Here is a 20,169-nt window from a genome sequence, read left to right as displayed (position 1 = left end):
ACATGGCTCACATTTTAATCAGAGAAGCATTTTTTTTACATCTCTGTATGGCGCCTAGCATTAATATAAAGATTGAGATGAAATATAAGAGGTTATTGAGATAAACAATTAGGGACATTATATGCAACATATTTTTGTTGATGCCCTAATTTACTAACTAAAAAAGTGGAATCACAGCTGACTAAAACTATAAAGCACATTAGATGGAGTAGATGTAGGTAGAAGAAAAAAAATCTGTGATCAGAAGTATGAAATGAAGATAATCCCTTTCAGACATCAATGTAAATACAGAAAAATACATTTTGAACTTTAATACTACACTAAGTGAAAGCAATATATACCTGTCTATCCTTTTGAAATCAGAGATTTTAGACCATTTGAGAATGTAATACAGGTAGTCCTGGTTGTTTTGTGATCATTCAAAGCTATGCTGGACCCCCACAAAAAAACTACTTACTGCCAGGTCCTGAAATTACAGTGGCTGCAGTGCCTCCACATCATTCACCCATACAACAAACTGCAAACATGCTATGGTGCCCTGCCCTGCCTATTTCCCACCAACCCTGAGTTCCAACAGGCCGTAATTTTGGAACTGGATCATATGTAACTTTTGAGGGATGTGTTGTAATTTCATACAGTCACTAAGTGACCAGTCAGAAGTCAAGGACTACCTGTACTGAAAATACATGCATGTGAAAATAATGAGAAAAATATACATTGACCTACAATCATTCATTTAGTGATCATGGAAAGTTACAACAGCATTGAAAGAAGGGACTTACAATCGGTTCTTGCATTATAACCATTGCAGCATTGCCATGGTATGTTCAAAATTCAGGTCCTGGTAACCCACAAGTATTTACAATGGTTGCAGTGTTCTGGGGTCATGTGATTGCTACTTGTGCACAGCTGTCTTCTTCACTTAATGACTGATTCACTAAACTTGAGTGATTCACTTAATAACCATGACGAAAAAGTTCATAAAATTGTGTGCGCCTCACTTAAAAACTGCCTTGTTTAGCAACAGAAATTCTGGTCCCAACTGTAGTCATAGGTTGAGGACTATCTGCATTTGTTTAGATCAGCAAGTAGAAAATTCTAGATTCTAGAATACATCTGTTGATGGAATAGGAGCTTGTAATACAAAGAGGAATTCATAATCAAATTACGGAATAGACCTTAATTTACAAATTTAATTGAGCCTGGAATTACATTATTAAGAAATGCCAGTCGTTAAGCAGTTCGCTACATGACCGCACCTCTTTTACAATCATTTTTTGTGGTGGTCGTTAAGTGAAATACTACAGTTAAGTAAATGCAGTAGTCATTAAGCAAATCCATTGTCCACAAGGGACATTTTTTCCACAAACCATAAATAAACACTGGCTTCTGGGAAAAAAACATTGTAAACTGTGGTCACATGACTGTGAGGTGCTGCAAAAGGCCGTAAATGCATGTCAATTGCCAAGCGCTTAAAATGCACTCGCATTTTAAGTGCTTGGTGGGGCCAAGGCTGTCACAACTATGAATCTGGGTTGTTAAGTGGCCCTGAGGAGGTCCGTTGTAACTTCCAAAAGTCACTAAGAACCTTGTATTTGGTATATATGTCCTAAATGAATTTTGCATATTGGGAAGGTAAATTATGTGCTTGTACTACATATTTTAAGACATATTGTCTGGGGCCTAGTGAACAAAAGGGATATTGAAGCTTGTGTAATAATAGATATCAAAAGTTTGATTTACTGTACAATTCCTAATAATATGTTTTCTAGTTTCTGGAATCAATGTATCCTGGCAGATTTTTATTAATGTCACATGGAATGGTACCATGCCTTTAATAATTCCCCTTCCTGATTGTTATTTGTTAAAAATGAAAACACAGCAGAAAACCAGTTAGCCTTTTATAATAAATAAATTATAATAAATAAATTCAGAGTATGAAGTGTGTGGGTGTGTAGGGGTGGGAGAGGTTGTTGGGGGAGAGGAAGGATAAATCTTATTAGAAAATAAAATGCACTTTGCTAGTGAGATGAGGATTATATATGCATTTTTGCTATTTGCCAATAGGGGATACAATTTTTGTTATCCTAACCATACAATAATGAAAGTGGTTCTATGTATAAGGTCATTTTGTGAGTAGTAAGGCAAAATACAACATTGCCAAGTGCCCATCATATGATTTGAAGAGTAGAACAAACTTGGAATTACATATTGTAAATATTTTCTCTAAATTTCATTTATTACTAAACATTCTAAGGTTATATTAGAACCAAATTTCTGCTGTTTTAAGGCCAAAAATGAAAAATAGATGTCAACAACAAATGCTAATATTTAAAACTAGTACCTTTCTACAAAAATTTCTTCTACTGGACTTAATATTATGTACTAGTATTAATATTTAGCATTATGGAGAAGTGGAAGAAAATCAGGAAGTAATCCGCTTTTATTTATTTAGACACCTCTATTTACAACTATTTAATTTATATTCTGCCTTTTCTTATTTTCACAAATAATCCAATGTGTACAGTGAACACATCTGACACATCTTCCTTGTCCTATTTTCCCCACATGAGATGAGTTGGGCTGTGAAGTGAGATGACCTTGGGCCAGTGGGACTTGAAGGCAGTCTTTGGCTTTCTAGACAGATACTTTAATCACTTGACCAAACTGCTTCCGGTTATAGGTAGTCCTTGACTTACAGCCATTCATTCAGCAGCCATTTCAAGTTATAACAATGCTGAACAAAGGAATTTATGACCTATCCCTGAAGTTACAGCCCTTGCAGCACCCCGGAGGTCAAAATTTGGATGCTCAGTAGCCTACCTTTACTTAAAACTCTATGGACATTTCAACTCCCCGCCTCCTATCTTCCCACAATTTACACCATTTGGACTCTCTGGCCCATCTATCTAGCCAACCTTTGCCATCTTCTTGTTTCCACTGGTGATCAAGCCTGTCTGCCGCAGCCTTTGGTGAGGCAGCTGCTGGCACATGAAGTGTCATGCCCCTGTTGGAGTCTGACTCTGAGGGAGAGAAGGAACAGCGGAAGTGTGGAGGAAACTGGGGAAGGGCAGAGGCCAGCTGGGCAGTCAGAGGAAGACCCAGGCCAATCCCCTCTTCATCCTAGGGCACGCAGGGAGGAGAGCATAAGGGAGAAACATGGTCTACAGGGGAGTAAAGGGCCTTGATCTTAGTCTGTCCTTATCTGAATTTGGCGTCCTTCCCAGTGTATGTATTTTGATATCTGTGGACGTCTTCAAGCCCTTATCCTGCCTTGTCTCAGTAATTGCTTCAGTGTGGTTTGTGTTTTTTCTATTTATAATTTATATGTATTTTGAGTTCCTTTTCACAACTGTTTCTGGGGGAGTTTTTTGTCTCCAGTCAATAATAATTGGGGCTTTAAAGCCAAGTTGAAGGAATTAAAGAGTCTTCACCTGTTTTTGTGACTGTGTTGCTTTTGTACACCACCCTGGGTCAACACATGAAGCTTTCTTCCCAAGGTCATGCATGGCAGTTTTCTTGTGACACCTAGAGAAAAATGGCCTCAGGTGGTGAATGGCTGCCTTGTAAAGGGCCACGGCAGTACACCTCAGTAGAAGCAAGAAGACGGTGAAGGTCAGCTGGGGTGACAGGCAGTGAAGGGGGCTTGGGTCTGGGCTTCCTGGGGCAACAGTTGTGCCATGCTGTTGGGGCTTCCTGGAACGCTGCAGCTTTGTGCTGTGCTGCTGAGGCTTCCAAGGGTGGCTGCAGTTTTGTGTCGCATTGTGGGCAGGGCCTTCTTGAAGCCCCAGAGCTAGGGCAGGCCAAGAAGCCCCTGAGCCACAGTATAGCAGGTAGCCTCAGTGTCAGTTTTGGGGCTGCTTGTTGCCCCACAAGGCAGGGTGCAAGATGGCTAAATGGGCAGGGATGGTGGTAAGATAAGTAGTGGGGGGGGGGAGTTGGAGGTAGTCCCTGACTTTACCGAGGCTTGAGGGTGGAAGGAACTAAGCCCCGAATGACTTAAATTGGGGTGGGTACTTATAACCAGTGGAATTTACTTAAAAATGGCAATGGGGAATGTTAGGAGTGCTGTCGCTAAGCAATGCAGTCATATGACATTGTGTTTTATGATCACATCTCTTAGCAGTGAAAATTTTGGTCCCAATTGTAATCATACATCAAGAACTACCTGTACTTCTATAAATGTTAATTTATTGCTCAAGAAGTCTGTTTAATAAATTTCTATAATGCTTATGAAAGCAAGGGATATTTATTTAATATGTCATTTAATCAGAAGACCTTGTGCAGGTAACACTGTCATGGCAAATAGATAAAATATTAAATAAATATACAAGCAATCACTCAGCTACTGGAAGCTGCAACTTAGGTTGCCACTGTTAATTCAATCATCAGAAAACGTGGCTTTAAATAAAACAATCTTGTTGTGCTGAATATATATGGGGAATGGCTGTCAGCACATTCTGGAAAACACTAAGATCAATCCTTACTATTTATGAAAGGTGAAGAAGAAAGGTCAGATAGAGAAAAGTGGAGATTTTCCTCACATAATTTTAAGAAAAAAATGAAGATACTAATAATTGGCAGCACATATTTTAATTATGTCCAAAAAAAGTATATGCATACACATTTTATAAAGTTAATTATCAGAACAAAAAACACACCTTATTTTTCCCAAAGCCCATTTCATATTACATTCATTTAATTTAATCAAGCAGTGCATATCTGGTAATGGAAAATTTTCAGTGGAAAAATACTCTATCTCACCTTGCTGGTACAAGACCTACTTTCTTGAGAAAGCATTCATGCATGGATGAAATCCATTCAGACAGAAAATGTTTCTGCCAAAGGCAAAAGAGATGCCATCATGTTTTACCTTGCCCATCCAGAACAAAATTATTCCCATTCATGATGTTTGTTAAAAGGAAATTCATGAATATAGAAAAGAAAATTATTTTTTATAAATATGAGTTCTTCTGTACCACTTCTTAAAATATATACCCATTATTAAATCCAGAAGAAATTATATCATGCAGCTTTAACCCAGAATGAGCTTTTTTTGGCTTTCTCTCAAATAAAAGTGAAATAGTTTAAAAGCAAAATATTTTTTAAAAACTATTCAGAAACTTAATTATGCACTTGATACACCTATGGTAACAAGTATAATTTCATTCAATAGGCTTCAGACTATGCTTTCATTTAAACACTAAATAAGTTAATTTTAACTTAGTCAATTAAAAAAAGCCAGTGCCAAACTATAACTTAAACTGGTTTGTTTCAATAAAGCATAGCTAACACTACGTACATTGAATTTTTGTCCAGTTTTAGCCATAAGCTGCAATTAATCTAAAATGGAAGAAGTTTCATGTCTTGATATATAACCATATCAGAAGAGGCAGGAATATGCAATATGGAAGTCCAATATTGTGTTTGATAGGGCTCATTTATGTTACCTTAATAAAACCAGTGGTTAAGTGTTTTTTCCGATGAGACCTGTCTATCAGGACAGCCTTTATTTCTTCTTTTATCTTTGTTGGTAAAACATAAATTTAATACAAAACCAATGGTTGAAGATAGTACACCAAATCACTGAAGCATTTGAATATCTTGTCTACTTTAATTTTTCCACCTTTAATTTTCCATCCAGCAGTACAAATTATTTGTTAGTGTAATTATAGTTTGTAATCCCAATTCTGTGTTAGGTTGATAGGAAAATTTGATCATTAACTGTATTTCGTCAATTTGGACCTCACATTGAACTGCAACTAAAAATCGGGGATTTATTAAATGCTATAAGCATAAGAATAAATACTGTAGTTTACAAGATTTGGTAAGCTCAGACATTTTGCTCTGGTATGACTACCAGAAGAGAATATGATATTACTTCCAACTTAAACTCTGCTTCTATTAAATATGGCTTATTGAAGGAATCAATTTCATATTACCATATAATAAAATGATTTATGAAATTCGATTCCTTCAATAAGCCATAATAAGAATAGCTACAGTTTATCCAATTTGAATATAGTACTAAACTAATCGGTTTGTACGGTTTTTTATAAGTTGGATGAAAGATATCAATTGACATGGATTACCATTTCTTCCATTTTTGTAACCTGGAGGTGAAAAACAAGGAAATAAGTTTTTTTTTCAACCTCCATTTTGTTTTATCCCATTGGATTATAGACATTAAACTCTTTTTCTACCTTTATCCTGTTAAACAAATCAGCTTGGAAAGAACATTTTGTCCCAAGTTTGAAACAAAATACATTTCAGGTGCATCCCTAACATATTATTTTTGCAGATCTTTTTTGCAAATATCAGGGTAAGGACCTGCAATTTCCCCAAACATTGGATTTGAAACAAGAACCTATTTTGAGCATTTTCTTACTTCATAAGCTTTTTATATACCATTATATTTCCCAAATATTACTGCGGTCAAAACAATTTCAATCCTGTGAAATTGAAAATGACACCACTCTAATTGTATGAAGCAAAAGATGAATGACATTCTAGGGCATGTCATTATATGATATCAAATATATAATCAGCAATTAATTTTAATTTTAAGACCTAATAATATTACCCATAATTTCAAGGATTTATATATCTGCTTGCATTATAGTATGCTATAGTCACTGTATATCTGAATTTACACAGCATTTCCCTATTGATTATTTCACAGCATTTGTATACAACTCCGGTCATCAGCTCCAGGCAGATGACAAAACTACATCTCACAACAGTATCAGAAAAGACATAAAGTTCAAGAATCAACATAAAAACCATAAAGTAACACAAATGCCAGACACAGCAAGTAACAGCTACTCTGATTCCAAATTTATGTTCCAAGACAATAGTTTTTGTCTCTTTCCTAACAGATTATTAGGATGAGACATCTCTTCAACTAGAGGAGAACAAGGAAAGTCGTTAAGTTGGGCAACCACAGAAAAGGCTTGTGGTCCTCTGGACCAGTGGTAGGAATGAATGTTCAGCGTCTCTTCCTGCACAGAATGCACAGGGATAGGAAAATGCTATTTGGAGAGGAAACAAGAATCTGAACCAACATTTTTAATGGCAATTCTCTGAAGTATACTCAGAAATTAGCAGCAAATGTACCTCCCACAATACTGATATTATCCTGCTAAATACTGAACCAATTGCCAAGTAGTCTTCACAAGCAGACCCAAGTACACCTTTCAAGTGATAAGAACATGACTGACTTACACAGCATCTTCTCTAGGAACAGCTGTATCTGCTGTATCAGTGAAGATGGCCAAAGTGCTTCCTGGCCAGGGCTTCCAGCTGCTGTTCAAACAAGAATTGCAAGTTTGCAGAACCCCCAAATTGCAAACCATGCCATTTTGCAGAGGAATGTGTTCCCCTGAGAATTAAATTAATTCTAACCTAGCTCAAGGTCTCATTCTGTTGAAATATAATTGCAATTGAAACAAAGTATGCAGTGTGGCAATCTAGCTGGGTTCTGTAACTAGGGCATTTCTAGCACTGAAGAGTTCCTCTAAATAAAACATACAATATAAAGCAACACTGCCAGCTTTCAAGATTTAAATGATGGAAAAAGTAAGTTTCATACTTTGTATTCCTGTGATACCATAGCTGACTTACAATTCTATATGGCTTTTATTTTGGAATTCCGATGTTAACACACATGGGTCAAGTGGTACCACTGACTGGCTGGACCAGTATTTTTTTCCAGATTACTATACCATTTATATTTTTTATATTATTCTTCTCCATTTCTATTCTTCTACTTGTTAACTTTATTGTTTTCTGTCAAGGAAAGAAACTAGAAGAAAATTAGTGTAAAGTTTGCATTAAAAAGCAATTTGATGTTCATGTACTAAATCAAATGAGGAAACACTGATTTGAGGTAAGATCTAAGTGAAGCAGTTTGCCTTTAGAAAATTGGGTGCTGTATTGTTTTATAGCACTGAGCAAGAGAGTCAAAGGGAGCTTTTTACAGTTTAAGCCCCACTGCTATACATGAACTCTGCACTTAAACAATTTCAGTCTATTTGCAGCAATTGGCAGGAAAATGCCACTAAGGATTAGACTACAAATATGGGAAACAATATCTCTATTTGCCTCCAAAAACTTGTATTTGGAGAAATGGCCTATTTGTACATCTGACTGTACAAACTGTGTTTCTATTTAGATGTGAGACAGAATCTACCATGAATTGAAAGAGCTGATGTGGTTCCAGAGGTGGTATTCAGCAGGTTCTGACCAGTTCTGGAGAACCAGTAGCGGAAATTTTGAGTAGTTTGGAGAACCAGCAAATACCACTTCTGACTGGAGATTTTACAGTATCCTTCCCCAGCCACACCCATCAAGCCACGTCCACAGAACTGGGAGTAAATTTTTTTGAATCCCACCACTGTGTGGTTTCCATTTTCAAAAAAGGGGGGGGGGAAACAGATCCAGGAAACTACAGACCAATCAGCCTAACATCAATACCCAAGAATATACTGGAAAAAATAATAATTAGTAGACCAGCAAAATGCTATGGACAGAATATATTTAGACTTCAGCAAGGCATTTGACAAAGTAGACCACAACCTACTTCTTGGTAAGCTTAAAAAATGTGGGATAGACAGTATCGCTACCAGATGGATTTGTAACTGGCTGACAAACTGTACTCAATGAGTAGTCCTTAATGGCACTACATCTACATGAAGAGAAATAAGCAGTGGGCTAACTTAAAGTTCTGTCTTAGGTCCGGTACTCTTCAATATCTTCATAAATGACAGATGAGAGAATAGAAGGGAAACTCATCAAATTTGCAAATAACGCTAAGCTGGCAGGAATAGCCAACACCCCAGAAGACAAGTTCAGGATCCAAAAAGATCTTGGGCCCTATCCAACAGAATGAAATGGGGAGAAAAGCAAGGTTTTATACCTGGGCAGGAAAAACCAAAGATACAAGTACAGATTAGGCCAGTGGTGGCTAACCTTTTTGGGCTCCTGTGACAAAAATTGTGCGAGCACCCAGAAGGCAATGCGCCCCCCCATGCCCCCTGCGCGTGTGCATGCAATACCTCCCCGCTGCCCCCTTACCTGCACTGCGCCTCACAGCTGATTTTTCAGCTGGTTTGAGGCCTTTTTCAGCCTCCCAGAGATTTGAAAAAAGCCTCTGCAGGCTTTGCAGGACAAATAACAGGCCCGTTTCATCATTTCCGGTATTACAGAAAGTGATGAAATGGGTCTATTATTCGGCCTGCAAACCCTGCAGAGGCTTTTTTCAAGCTTCTGGAAAGCCGAAAAAGGCCTCAAACCAGCCGAAAAATCAGCTGTGAGGTGCGCACATGCACAGTGAGGTAAGTTTGACTGAGGCTCAAATGCCAGCACAAATGGCTCGGCGTGCCACCTGTGGCACACATGCCATAGGTTCACCATCACAGGATTAGGTGAAACCTGGCTCAAAAACAGTAACTGTGAGAGGGTTCTTGGAATTCTAGTGCATGATCACTTAAGCATGGGTCATAAGTGTGCTGCAGCAGCCAAAAAAGCTAAAACAATCCTTGGTTGTATAAACAGAGGCATAGAATCAAAATCACATAAAGTATTAGTACCGCTTTATAAACCCTTAGTAAGACCACACCTGTAATACTGCATCCTGTTTTAGTCACCACATTACAAAAAACATGTTGAGACTTTGAAAAAAGTGAAAAGAAGAACAACTAAGATGATTAAAGGCCTGGAAACTAAAACATATGAAGAACGATTGTAGGATTTGGTTTTGGCTAGTCTAGAGAAAAGGAGGACTGGGGGAACATGATAGCAGTATTCCAATATTTGAGAGACCACAAAGAGGGGATCAATTTATTTTCCAAGGCATCAGAAGGCAGGACAAGAAACAATGGATGGAAACTAATCAAGGAGAGAAGCACCTGGAATTACGGAGAAACTTCTTAAGGGTGAGGACAATTAACTAGTGGAACAGAAGTTTTTCACTTGAGGTTTTTAAGAAGAGCCTGGACAGTCACTTATCTGAAATGGTATAGGATCTCTTGCTTGAACAGGGGGCTGGACTAGAAGACCTCAAAGGTCCCTTCCAGCTCTATTCCAATTCTGACATAATTCAGGCTGTGTTATGCTTTTAATTCTAAAATATTTACTTCTTAAAATGAAATTCTGTATGGGTATTTCATGCATACTGAACCCATGATCTTGTGGCTTACTTTCTTGAAATATATCTTGAGTAACAATTCTTTGCTCAGTGACCATTCAAAGTTATTACAGAACTGAACAAAGAGACTTACAGATGGCCCTCAAAATGTTGTCTTTGCAGCACCTTTGCAATCACGTGATCGTGATTGAGGCACTTGGTAGGAGACTGCAAATGACAATCACATGGTGTCACACTTAACAACCACACCGGATTCTGTTAACAAGGGCAAATGAAACTGCTACTGTAAATTGGCAGGGTCATTGTGTTGTTTAGCAACAGAATTCCTGGTCCCAATTTCTTTTGTTAACCAAATATTACCAGTACAAGCTATTTCAGATACAAGTCATTTAAACTATTTCACTTCAGGTTAATCTTAAAGTTTCAAGGTCAATATAATACTGCCTTTAATGTTAAGCCAATTTCATGGGAACAAATTCTTGGACTGTTTTGATCAAGGATAATTAAAAAAAGAGTATTACAAGAATGTAGCGCTCTGGCAACCACATATACAGTCCCTGAAAAGTATAGCATATTAAAGAAACCAGAGAACACAGTATTTAAAATGCAAAGTCACGCTGTTCATAACCACAAAGGACAAAATGCAGCAGTGAAGGCATGCATATATTTCATAATAATTTCCTCTTAAATGGAACCAAAATCTCTTTTGGTCTTATGAAATTGTACAATGTGTTGGTTGCTTATAACTGCTGTTTAAGTGACAAGTAAGAGAGTACTAATAGTTCTGCTGATATGGCTGTGGGTTCAAATCACTGTTACAGAATGTAAATTACACATTCATTATCATTTAGAGACATAAAATTATATTGAAGTAAAATGATTGGTGATGCAGGTCAGTGTAAAAGCAAGTTAAGAGTTTTCAGACAACTGTTCAAAATGTCCCACCAGTAATTAACAGACAAATTTCAACATATGAAATAAAATTTACAAATTTTACTTGGTTAGTAATCATATATTATCTTTTAAAATAAGGTATGTTTTGCAGTTTTGGCATGCAAATCGGCATCAGTTAATTTTAAACTACAAAAAGATATAACTCGCTAAAAATTTTGCAGCAGTTAAGGAAATCCAAACTATTATTTTTTGCAAATTAACTTAAGAATCTCCTATTTAATACATTCTGAATTTTAAATCCTTTCCTTACATTAATTTTGTATACATTTAACACTGTTACAATTCATTCTCATTACTATTCTAAATTAGCATTACACTCCTGGCAACAATTTGAAGTTCTTAAAACAGTGCTCAGTCCTACAATTATCTTGTAGATTATAATTAGCTACATATTATATATAAAATAACAATGAATAAAATGAGATAAATTTATTTTTACTTTCACAATAGGCTATAATTTTCTGTAGAAAATTAATTTGAATGATGTCAGAATTCAACTTAATCATCTAGTTGCTGTTTTCTTATTAATTTGAAGGAGGCCTCATTTTTCTCTGTAGCTATAGGGTAATCAGTCAGTTCCTAATACATATACCGGTAGTAAAATTATTGCCTGTTTCAAAAATAATTTGAGTGTTGAGATTAAAAGTCAAAAACTGTCTTTTCTTTGTATTATTATTGGATATGAAAAGGAAAAAAAATAAATTCATGCCCTTAAGTAAGTGATGACTCCTGGCAATTGCCCAAACAAGTTTTCTTGTAACATTTTCAAAACTGCTTTGCTACAGCATTCTTCCTAAGGCTGAGAGAAAGTGACTGGTTTATAGTCTTGTGTCTTTAACCACCACACTAAATTGGTTATCTTAATTGTATGTAACTCGAAAATAAATTCAAGAGGACCATAATTTAAACATATCTTCAAAAAAGTATAAACTTAGGGGTTGATTTGAACCCATATCCAAGTTTACATAGTTCATTAGTCCAATGGCTAGAGGTCTTTCTGCAAGTTGGTATATTTATTCTGTTTATATCATTATTGTTTCCACACAAGTTTTTGCATTGATTTGCATGACATCCAAATTGGTTCTCAATAATCTTACCAACCTTCATACTATTTTCATTATGGCTTGGAAATCACAGCAAACTTGCAATCTAAACTTTCTTTACAGAACTGTAATACCTGAGATGGAAGCATTTACTGTTCACTTCGGGATTTTACTGAAAACTTAAACAATACATTGACAACCAGAATGTAATACCGTACACTTTAAAACAAATGCAGTTCAGCAATTAAACTCAGAGATTTAAAATAAAATGGAACTATAATTCATCAGCCAAGAGTTTTGTTTTTCCTGTCACAAAGCTAGGAAAGTACATAAAGTACTCACCCAGCATGCTATAATGGTCAACTAACAAGCTTTATGGAATCTGTGTTAAAGCTACACTGCATAATGATGATAAGTTATTTGATATGACATTTGACTGAAATGAATAAGGGAACTCAGACAGTTCGAGAATTATTAAGTGTCAACAAAATGGATAACATTAAATAATTATTTGAATTCAGAACCTTCCATATTAAGGCTTAAGATGCAACTGAATAGATTAATACCAATTTGTGTTCTACCACATCCACTAACAATTCACTGCTGAGGTTGGGATCAAGCAAACCGTTCTTATAATCAGTTACTATCAGCATAAAACGAACATAGAAATGAAAATTATTAATATTCTTCAATCCAGTATTTTTCAACGAAGCAAGTTGCTTGGAATCAACTCTAAGGTAATTTCATCAGACTATTGAGCTTTTCTTCAGGAAAAATGCCTACATAACACCAGTATAACACTCAGTTCCCTGCCACAGTGTAATACATTTTATTGGTGGTCTAATGATCTCATCTTAAAAGGCATGCAGCTGCTAAAAGATATAACATATCTCTTAATCCGAAGCATTTAAACAGCTCATTGCAATGCATGAATGGTAAACACATTTACAGTTCAGTCCTGTGACTTGTTCCTACAATATATTTATTATCTTGGTCAACTGAACTGGAGTTTAGTCAATTAACCCATATTTCTGGGTTCACATGCCACACAGAAACAGCAATCCATCAAGCAGCCTGATTTCACATTCCACAGAAGACTAAAACACACTTAGCCAGTTCCCAGTTTACTATGTTGTGCACATGCCACCGATTGGTTCCCATGTCCTGTTGTGGTCACCATAACCTTCAGCCTTCTTCCCAACCCAAAACACTCTGTGGTTTTTTATTGTGCCCAGGAACATTTTTTATATCAATCAAGGCTACCTAGTCTATTTTCTTTCCTCCCAACAGGTACTCTACCTTCCAAGTTCCTCTCCAACCTCGTAGTGATCTTCCAGGTTTTCTTGCCGGAAGACAGTCATGATAGCTGGGAAGGGAAAGCCCACAACCAGCTTCCACCTGCCTTTGCCTTTCAAGTCATCACCTCCACCTTGGTTGGATCTTCCAGGACTTCATGCATGGCAGCTAAGCTCTGGAGAAGAAACACAGGGGGGAAAAAAAGCAAGGGGCGAGTTCAAATACCCATATTTGCAGGAAGGGTGCGGTTATGTCCCTGTTTTCTTCCTGCACACAGGTCCACACACAACGCCGGCAGTCCCTTTGAAAGCAAGCAGGGCTGGGAAAGCCGAGTAGAGAGCAGCTCTGCCGGTCCCGGGTGGCTGCCGACTGGTTTAACTCGGCTCTCTAAAAATCGCCGGGCCTGGGCTGCCAAGAAATGCAAGCCGCCCGGGTCCTCTCCCTTGCCCGCGCCTTGCACGAGCGAGAGCCCCTTCTTCCCCCTTGCCTCGAGCTGCGAAATGGAGACAACAGCCAGGGAAAAAGAAGTCGCCCCCTTTCCTCCTCCCCCCCACTCAGAACAACGCCTCGCTGGGGAGGGGAGGGAGGGGGGAGCGAGGGAAAGAAAGGCGCCTCCTAAACTCCGCGCGCCGCTTCCTCGCGCGCATCTTACCTTCTTCCCCGCACCGCAAGCAGGAGCCCCCGAAGCCACCATTTCACCTGAGCCGCACGGACGCCACATTCCTCAGCAACTCCCCCCTCCGTTACCCGGTCAACTAGGACGTGCAACCGGGAGGAGCCGCCGCCGCCGCCGCCTAAAATCCGCTCGCTCGGCTGTCGGTGAAATCCAGCTAGCCAGACGCGGGCATTCCCCTTCGCATTGCTTGGAGAAGCGCAAAGAGCCTTGCGCTTTTCCTCTTTTGGCTCCTACTCTCCTGGAAGGCCTTGCCCCACTCTCCGCCCCCCGTTCCAGCGCTGGCGAAGGAGGGAAGAAGCAGCGAGGAAACCCCCCGACTCGTCTGGCGGAGGAAGGGACGGAAACCCCCCGGCTCGTCTGGCGGAGTCGCCGCCGCCGCCGCCGCAGGGGGGAGGAGGGGAGGCGCGCCGGGAAGCTCTCTTCTGGCTGGGGCGGCGAGAGACCGGGAAGGAAAAACCCGCCCCTCCAGCTGCTCGCTCTCTCACTCACCCTCTCGCTCGCTCGAGCTCGCGCTCCCTTTTTCCGGCGACAGCCTCCCTTTCTAATCGTTCGCACACGCTTCGGAGCCGAGCTAGGGAAAAGGCACTCCGGCAAGCGGCCAATGGGAAAGCCGCGGCGCTTTTACACCCCTCCCTCTCCTCTCCCGACCAGCCCACGCCAGCGGTGAGCACAGGGGAGGGGGAGGATGCGGCTCGTGCGTACCCACGCACGCACTCTCGCACGCACGGGCCGACGGAGGCGTGCAGGTGTGTAGCCAGGCTTCTTACCTTCGGGTATCTCTGGCCGCCTTGGCGCGGCTTGGAAGGCGTCGGGGCCTCCCTCGCGCCAGGTTAGCGCCCGAGTAGAAGAGCGCGGTTCCATTTGTTTTTTTGGGGGGGTTCCGGGGTTTTTGCAGAAGGTTAATGGCCACTAGGTAAGTACTGCCCACCCATCTCTAAAGTGGTGTCCTCCAGTTGGATTCCAGCAATGCAAAAACCGTCAGACGTGAAGCTAGTTGGGCATCGAGGGAACGGACCTTGAACGCATTTGGAAGGCTCCCGGTTCCGAATGTTTACCAAACGGGGTTGTAAGATCACACACAGAGAAACAAGTGAGTTGTAGTATCCTCAGGTATAGCAAGCAGCAGGTGTGGAATGATTGTAGCACCTTATCCAAAAGTTGGCTTTTGCTTTTGTTTTCTAATAAGCAAGGTGTGCTTTGCCAAAGACAAACTTCCTTATCAAGAGCTCCCCCCCCCCCCCAAAAGGCAACTGGACTTTGTTTTTTTCCTTGAAGACCTTTCACTTCACATCCAAGAAGCCCCTTCTTCAGAGCTGAAGAAGCTTCTTGGATGAGAAGTGAAATGTCTTCAAGAAAAAAAACTAAAATCCAGTTTGTCCCAGCATTTTTAAGACAATCATGTCCTGGTTGACTGAGTATCTCCATATACTTCCTTATCAAGAGTGATTGTCGCACAATTGCTTTGTTCTGTAGTAGTGAAATGATACGTGAATTACTGATATGTGAATTATTTTATAGACTTCATCCCCACATTTTCATTTTTAACTGAACTAATCTTGGGGGGCATCACTAATGTAACCACCATGATTATTGTTAGGTATAACATTGATACCAAATATGGTTTGGGTGAATAAATATATAAAACTTAGATATCATGGTTTAAGTGCTTATCACTTTAAGCACAATGCAGCAGGCAATTAGCCGATTAAGGGTGCGGTTAGAAGTTACAATATAAGGAAGCATTAGAAGCTGGAAAGTTTACTGTGTGTTACTGTCTCTGCCTGTTACTGTGTGCTGCTGCGACTTACTGTGTGCTACTGCGACTAACTGAGATTACTGACTGTGAGTGCCTGTGACTGAACTGTTATTGTTTGCTACTGTTTGCTGAATATCCAGCGTTTGTTTCTCTGGAGAGTGAAACCGGAGGAGGAGAAGATATCTTTATCGGCTGATAAAGATATTGCAAGGACTCTTAACTTGGACTATACTAGTGAGTCTTACTGGATGGAAATACTGTGAATGACTTAATGGACTGAATGACAATGCTTAAACTCTAACTGGATTAAAAACTATTTAAACTACAAACAAGGTTTGTGTTCAGTGTGTGTATACTCTGGGGCCCTTCCGCTCTCCTTTGGTTTTCTGGTTTGACTACTGCTGCAATACTCTGCTAGGGGTTAATCCTCAAACCCTAACATTGGTTATGGGCCCAGCAGCATAGTCTAACTAACCAGGATATAGCAGAGAGAGTTGGTGTGAGTTGCACATTACTGTAAAAACAAACTGTTTTAATTAGTTTAAAATAGTCAAAATATCTGAAGAGTAATGGCACAAGTAAATTTGTCACAACTGTCCATGATATCCAGGCTGGATGGAACAAACTATGTTTCATGGTCAATGAAATGTAGTTTACTTCTACGCAGAGAAGGTTTGTGGGACATTATAGCAAACCCACCAGATGTGAGTAGATGGGATCCTGCTAATGATGATGATAAAGAAAAGTTACAAGACTTTAAACTGAAGAATGAGCAGGCTTTATGCATCATAGGACTGACTCTCTGTGATCAGCAGCTTGTCCATATTCGTGGAGAAGAAAATGCTGCAAACTGCTGGGAGAACCTCAGGAAGATTTATGTTCGGGACAGTGTAGGAGCACATATAAATCTTACACGGAAGCTTTTCGAACGCATCTTCAGAGGAATGGAGATATGTTAGTTCATTTAAACTGTATGAAGAGCATTTTTCAAGATTTGCAAGAAAAAGAGCTTATATTTAATGAACTGCAACAAGTCTACATAATATTATCTTCATTAGATCAAAGCTATGATGACTATGTGACTTCGTTAGAGGTATTGCCAAAAGAAAGCCTCTCATTAACCGAGATTACAGGCAGGCTACTAGAAGAAGCCAGAAGAAGGCGTGAGCGTGACGAGCTGAGAGAAGATAAGAAAGAAGAGAAATTATCTTCAAAGCTTGAAAGAAACCAGCAAAGCAAAGTAAAGCATCTGGAAGAAGAGAATTTATCTTCAACAGCATACACAATTAAAAAGTGTTTTAATTGTGGAGGCAAAGGACATCTGGCAAAGTTTTGCAAAAAGAGAAAAAGCCAGAATGTAAAAAAGCCAAAGAAAGCATTTGAACTAGCCACCTTTAGCAACTCTGATGTGAAGAATAATTTATGGGTGGTTGACAGTGGCGCATCCCACTGCATCACAAGAGATAAGACAAAATTTCTAAAAATGTCTACAAGCTCTCAACATATATCTCTTGCTAACGGCTGGAACCTGAAAGCGAAAGGTCAAGGTTTTGCACGTTGTCCGTACATAAACCAGGATATAAAAATGCTGTATGTACCGCAACTAAAGTTTAATTTGCTTTCAGTAAGGGTATTAGATAAATTAGGTTATGTAATTACTTTTAAAGATAATAATTGCATAATTGAAAAAGATAACAAAAGGGTAACTGCAGCTTTAAATGGAACATTATATGTCTTAGATAATAGTAAGAAAGGGGAGGCTCAAACTGTATTTAATAATATAAAGCCTCATGAAGAATGTATCCATTTATTGCATAGGCGTTTGGGGCATGTAAATTTTAAAATGCTAAAAACGTACAGTTGAGTTATCTGAAGGAATAAGGTTAAAACCTTGTGATAAATATTTGCGTTGTAATGTTTGCTGTGAAGATAAGAGCAAAGTATTGCCTGCAAATAGGCTAAATGGTTTCAAAACAAAAGAACCTTTAGAAATAGTATTTGCAGACATAATAGGTCCAAAGAAACCCAGTATGGGGGTGCTAGATATATACTGAGCATTATGGACCATTATTCTAGATATGGGTTTTGCTATTTAATGAAAAGCAAAACTGAAACATATCAACATTTTTCAATTGGCTTAGGTTTGCTGAAAGAAAGTCTAAGCGACAACTGATAACCCTGGTGACAGATAATGGCCGGAATTTATTAATAACAAATTCCAGAACAGACTTAAGGTAGCTGGAATAGAGCATAAGAAGTCTGCTCCTTACAGGCCAGAACATAACGCTTTTATTGAAAGAAGGGCCAAACACTACAGGCAATGGTTAGAACAATGTTAAATGATTCTGGGTTACCTGATTCTTTGTGGGGGAGGCTACAATGTGTGCTAATAACATATTGAACAACGTTGTTAATACAACAACAGGTGAAATACCATTCACCAGATGGCATGGCAGGAAACCTGATCTAAGTTACCTGCACACATTTGGTGCACCAGCATGGGTGCATATTCCTGCACAACTCAGAAAAAAAGGGCAACATAGAGCTAAAAGATTTTCTTCGTTGGTTATCAGGCAAACCATAGGGCATATAGATTTTGGGAGAAAGGCACATCTAAAGTGTTATGTAGTGCTAGTGCCCAATTTCTAGAACATGAAGGATGGGAGAAATTAGAACAGGATGCCAATAAAGATGTAATTATTGAATCCTATAGAAATCCCATTAGTTATCCCTGTAACTTTAAAAATAAAGTAAAGAGACAAATACAGGATGAAATAGTGCCCATAAAGGAAGAAACAGATTCAATAGCTGAACAGGATGAGGAAGATGAACAGGTAGTAGTTCAACAAAGTCCTCCTGTAAGCCCTGTAATTCCCAGAAGAACTACCGTGTATCTAGACCGCCTGATAGGTACCAGGCTAACACAGTGTGCCAGATTAATCAAGTTCCTAATTCTGTTGAAGAAATTAAAAGTATCCTAATAAGGAAAAAGAAAAATGGTATGCAGCAATGAATAAGGAACTGAATTCATTAAGTGATATGAAGGTGTATGAGAATGCCAAATTACCTGTAGGAAAGAAATCCATTGGCTGCAAATGGATATTTAAGGTAAAAACAGATAAGGATGGTAATTTAATCCATAAGGCAAGGTTAGTAGCCCAAGGTTTTAGGCAGAATGTCAATGACTACGATGAGGTGTTTGCACCTAGTCTTAAGGCAACAACCTTGAGGGCAGCTTTAGTGTGGGCAGCTAGTAAAAACTATATAGTTAACCATTTAGATGTGAAACTGCTTACTTGCACGCCCCATTAAAACATATTATTTATATGAAAAAACCTGTTGGTATTAAAAGTGAAAATAAGAATAATAATGATTGTTGGTTGTTAAAGAAAAGTCTATATGGTCTTAAACAATCAGGCTATGAATGGAACCAGTATATTGTAAAGGAACTAGACAATATAGGATTTAAAGCTGGTTTAGCGATCCATGTCTGTTTAAAAGGGAGACAAATGGGAAAGTATCATTATTATTACTATTCACAGATGATATTGCATTGATAACTGAAACTAATGATGAAGCAAATAAAATAATAGCATCATTAGGAAAGAGAATAAAGATCAAGCAATTAGGGGAGATAAAGAAGTATCTCGGTTTGAATATAAAGAAAACACGAAAAGGTTTTAAGATATCTCAGGAAGATAAGATAAGCAAATTGCTAAAAGATTACAAGATGGAGCTTTGTAAGCCAGCTAAGACTCCAATGAGTCAGGAGTTTAGCAACACTGATGAACAAAGCCCTGAGTTTGATAAGGTGATTTATCAATCTTTAATTGGTAGTTTGAGTTATATTAGTAATTGGTCTAGACCAGATATTTCGTACTGCGTGAATCAGTTGGCTAGATTCAATTCTGCACCGTGTGAAAGACACTGGATAGCAGCTAAGAGGATATTAAGATATCTTAAAAAGACAATGAATTATTCATTGTATTTAGAACCAAAGGGTGATTTAATTTTGAGTGCTTATGCAGATGCTAGCTTTGCATCAGAAAGAGACACTAGAAAGTCGACTTCAGGAACAGCCATAATGCTGGGTAATACATTAATAGGCTGGAAGTCAATAAGACAACAGCATATAAGTTTGTCTACTATGGAGGCAGAATTCTCCTGTTTATCATTGTTATGTACAGAATTAATAATGTATAAACAAATGTTAATTGATATAGGTATAACTGTAGATTATCCTATAATTATACATGAAGATAATCAGGCAGCAATTCAAATGGCCACAAATATTGGA

At 38.6% G+C, this 20,169-nt stretch overlaps 1 protein-coding gene and 1 long non-coding RNA gene across 17 annotated transcripts in view; one reads left to right on the top strand and one right to left on the bottom strand.

Annotated features, from left to right (window-relative positions):
* Positions 1–14,715, bottom strand: part of DAPK1 (death associated protein kinase 1) — a 67,693-nt gene extending 52,978 nt beyond the window's left edge. For 2 of the 4 annotated variants that reach the window (XM_087957904.1, XM_026674607.2), the window contains exons 1-2: positions 14,606–14,715; positions 13,444–13,615 (exon numbers count right to left, since the gene is read on the bottom strand). In XM_087957904.1, coding sequence (XP_087814030.1) covers positions 13,444–13,505 — 62 coding nt within the window. In that variant the 5' untranslated portion in view covers positions 13,506–13,615; positions 14,606–14,715. Of the gene's footprint in view, positions 1–13,443; positions 13,616–14,092 lie in introns of all 4 variants that reach the window. The other 2 variants (XM_026674600.2, XM_087957905.1) reach the window with 2 other exon arrangements.
* Positions 14,632–20,169, top strand: part of LOC148132484 (uncharacterized) — a 185,378-nt gene continuing 179,840 nt past the window's right edge. For 9 of the 13 annotated variants that reach the window (XR_015748069.1, XR_015748070.1, XR_015748067.1 and 6 more), the window contains exon 1: positions 14,790–15,206. This is a non-coding gene — a long non-coding RNA (uncharacterized LOC148132484). Of the gene's footprint in view, positions 15,207–20,169 lie in introns of all 13 variants that reach the window. The other 4 variants (XR_015748076.1, XR_015748074.1, XR_015748073.1 and 1 more) reach the window with 4 other exon arrangements.

This window comes from Notechis scutatus, chromosome 2 (genome assembly GCF_049901735.1).
Source record: "Notechis scutatus isolate UNSWTSFEM ecotype Mainland chromosome 2, rNotScu1.2, whole genome shotgun sequence".
NCBI lineage: Eukaryota > Metazoa > Chordata > Lepidosauria > Squamata > Elapidae > Notechis > Notechis scutatus.
The sequence above is the reverse complement of the archived record's forward strand: the minus strand, read 5'-3'. Positions and strand labels throughout refer to the sequence as shown.